The 1,625-nt window shown below is 35.3% G+C and overlaps 1 protein-coding gene across 1 annotated transcript; it reads right to left on the reverse strand.

Annotated features, from left to right (window-relative positions):
- Nucleotides 1–353: 353 nt before the first annotated feature.
- On the reverse strand, nt 354–1,345 carry LOC135127808 (uncharacterized). The gene is made up of 3 exons (XM_064054440.1): nt 1,147–1,345; nt 1,015–1,092; nt 354–851 (listed from the first exon to the last, which is right to left on the reverse strand). Exons 1-3 carry the CDS (start codon nt 1,296–1,298, stop codon nt 476–478), a joined length of 606 nt encoding a protein of 201 aa, XP_063910510.1. The 5' UTR covers nt 1,299–1,345; the 3' UTR covers nt 354–475.
- Between the last annotated feature and the right edge of the window lie 280 nt (nt 1,346–1,625).

Consider the following 1,625-nt stretch of genomic DNA (forward strand, 5'->3'; position numbering starts at 1 on the left):
CTTAATCGTTCCATTTACGTCACTTGATTTTTATTTCTAGTAGACACCTACGTATTATCTTTTGTACATCTTACAACCCACTTACTATAAGTTAGATAAAGAAAAAATTCAAAATCAAAGCACAAGTGTCTTCTAAGCATTCGAATCAACATTCCTATTATGTACAGCTAAAGATAAAAAGTATGACTCAGTTGTAGATGTTGTAGATACTACACTTCTGGCATACAGTCAACGTCAGGTGTAACTACTTATTGTTTGTTCCACCTGAACTTAAATTTTCTCAACTGATTAACAGATAATCGAATATATTTGACTCATATTTACGTGAATTGGTAATTGATTTAAAAAACAACTTCATGTAGGTTCTTTTATTACTGTACTAGACATTACAACACTTCGTAAATAAATACCGCTCAATTATAATAGAAAAGAATAAATATGGAAATAGAGAGAGGTGCATCAGTAATAGCAGTTTTTACTTTTCCAGATAAAAGTATTCCTTTTCCTTGTTCTCTTCCTTTTCCTTCTCCTCTTTCTTCGTGCTTTCGCTCGTCTCCGAGCTATTCTTTTTCGTCAAGCCCAAAATTTTTGGCAAATTCGTGATAATTTCCGAGCCTCTGTCTGGATCAGTTGTGCTAACATTTTGCGTCACAGTTATTTGTTTTTTGGGCAAAACTGCAACAGGTTTGTCTCCAGGAGGTAGAAGAATGGACGCCAAATCGGCACCAGGAAGCAGTCCTGTGATGGTGACACCACTGACATTGGTCTGAATGGGCACGGGTATTTTGGAAAGGTCAATAACGCTACCATTTGTTGAAGGATCGTAGAAGGACACATCGACTTGTTCGTGTCTGCAAAAGGAAAAGACAAGGTAGAACCGGGATTGGTTGATTTATTTTGACTTTGACTTTGGAAATGGTGTTATCGTCTACGAAAATTGACTATAAAGTGTTAATAGTTGTATATACAAGGATAAATTCGGAAATAGGAGTTTATGGAGGAAAATATAGTTACGTTTCGGTGTTGTTGTCAGTGTCGTTCGTTGCATCCGTTAAAATCCCAACTTCGTAGACAATCGTTTTGATCACGTACCTGCAGATCGAGCAATAATTTTTTTTTTATTTTATTGAGTTGTGAACAACTTACAGATCTTGTGGGACCGTGTCGTTCACATTTTCAGTAGTACTTTCTTCGCTAACAGCTTTGTCTGTATTTTCAGTCGATTGGCAAGTCACTGTTGTTAGATAAATCACGCTGAAAAGTGCAGCGAGTAGAAAAATTTTTGATGATGGAGACATTTCGGATGATTTTTGAGTAAACCGCAGGATTGTACTGGAGATTATCGTGTTATTGAGGCTCTTATAAGCAGGAACTAATTTAATTAGCGGCAATGTGACGTTTGTTTGCACGTGTGATGTATCATTGTATTATTATTACTAAGGTGTTTAGACTAATTAATAATACAAATAATTTGAGGTGAATTTAACGAGACTGCGAACGTTTTAGTTGTAAAATTACGCGATTTATTGTTTTTGTTAGTCATTGCAAACGAACGGATAATTAATGTTTTGTCTTTAGTAGTGACAATTTTGACACTTTTTTGTAACGAAACTTTGTCATTTTCT

This window comes from Zophobas morio, unplaced genomic scaffold (genome assembly GCF_036711695.1).
Source record: "Zophobas morio isolate AGI-343-1 ecotype UQ-CSIRO unplaced genomic scaffold, CSIRO_AGI_Zmor_V1 ptg000012l, whole genome shotgun sequence".
NCBI lineage: Eukaryota > Metazoa > Arthropoda > Insecta > Coleoptera > Tenebrionidae > Zophobas > Zophobas morio.

Bases quoted from the DNA above. Each gene is read 5' to 3' on its own strand.
- LOC135127808 (XM_064054440.1), bottom strand. From the start codon at position 1,298: ATGTCTCCATCATCAAAAATTTTTCTACTCGCTGCACTTTTCAGCGTG. The intron at 1,093-1,146 runs GTAAGTTGTTCA...CTCGATCTGCAG, and splicing joins GACACGGTCCCACAAGATCT to GTACGTGATCAAAACGATTG. The intron at 852-1,014 runs GTAACTATATTT...TTCCTTTTGCAG, and splicing joins ACTGACAACAACACCGAAAC to ACACGAACAAGTCGATGTGT.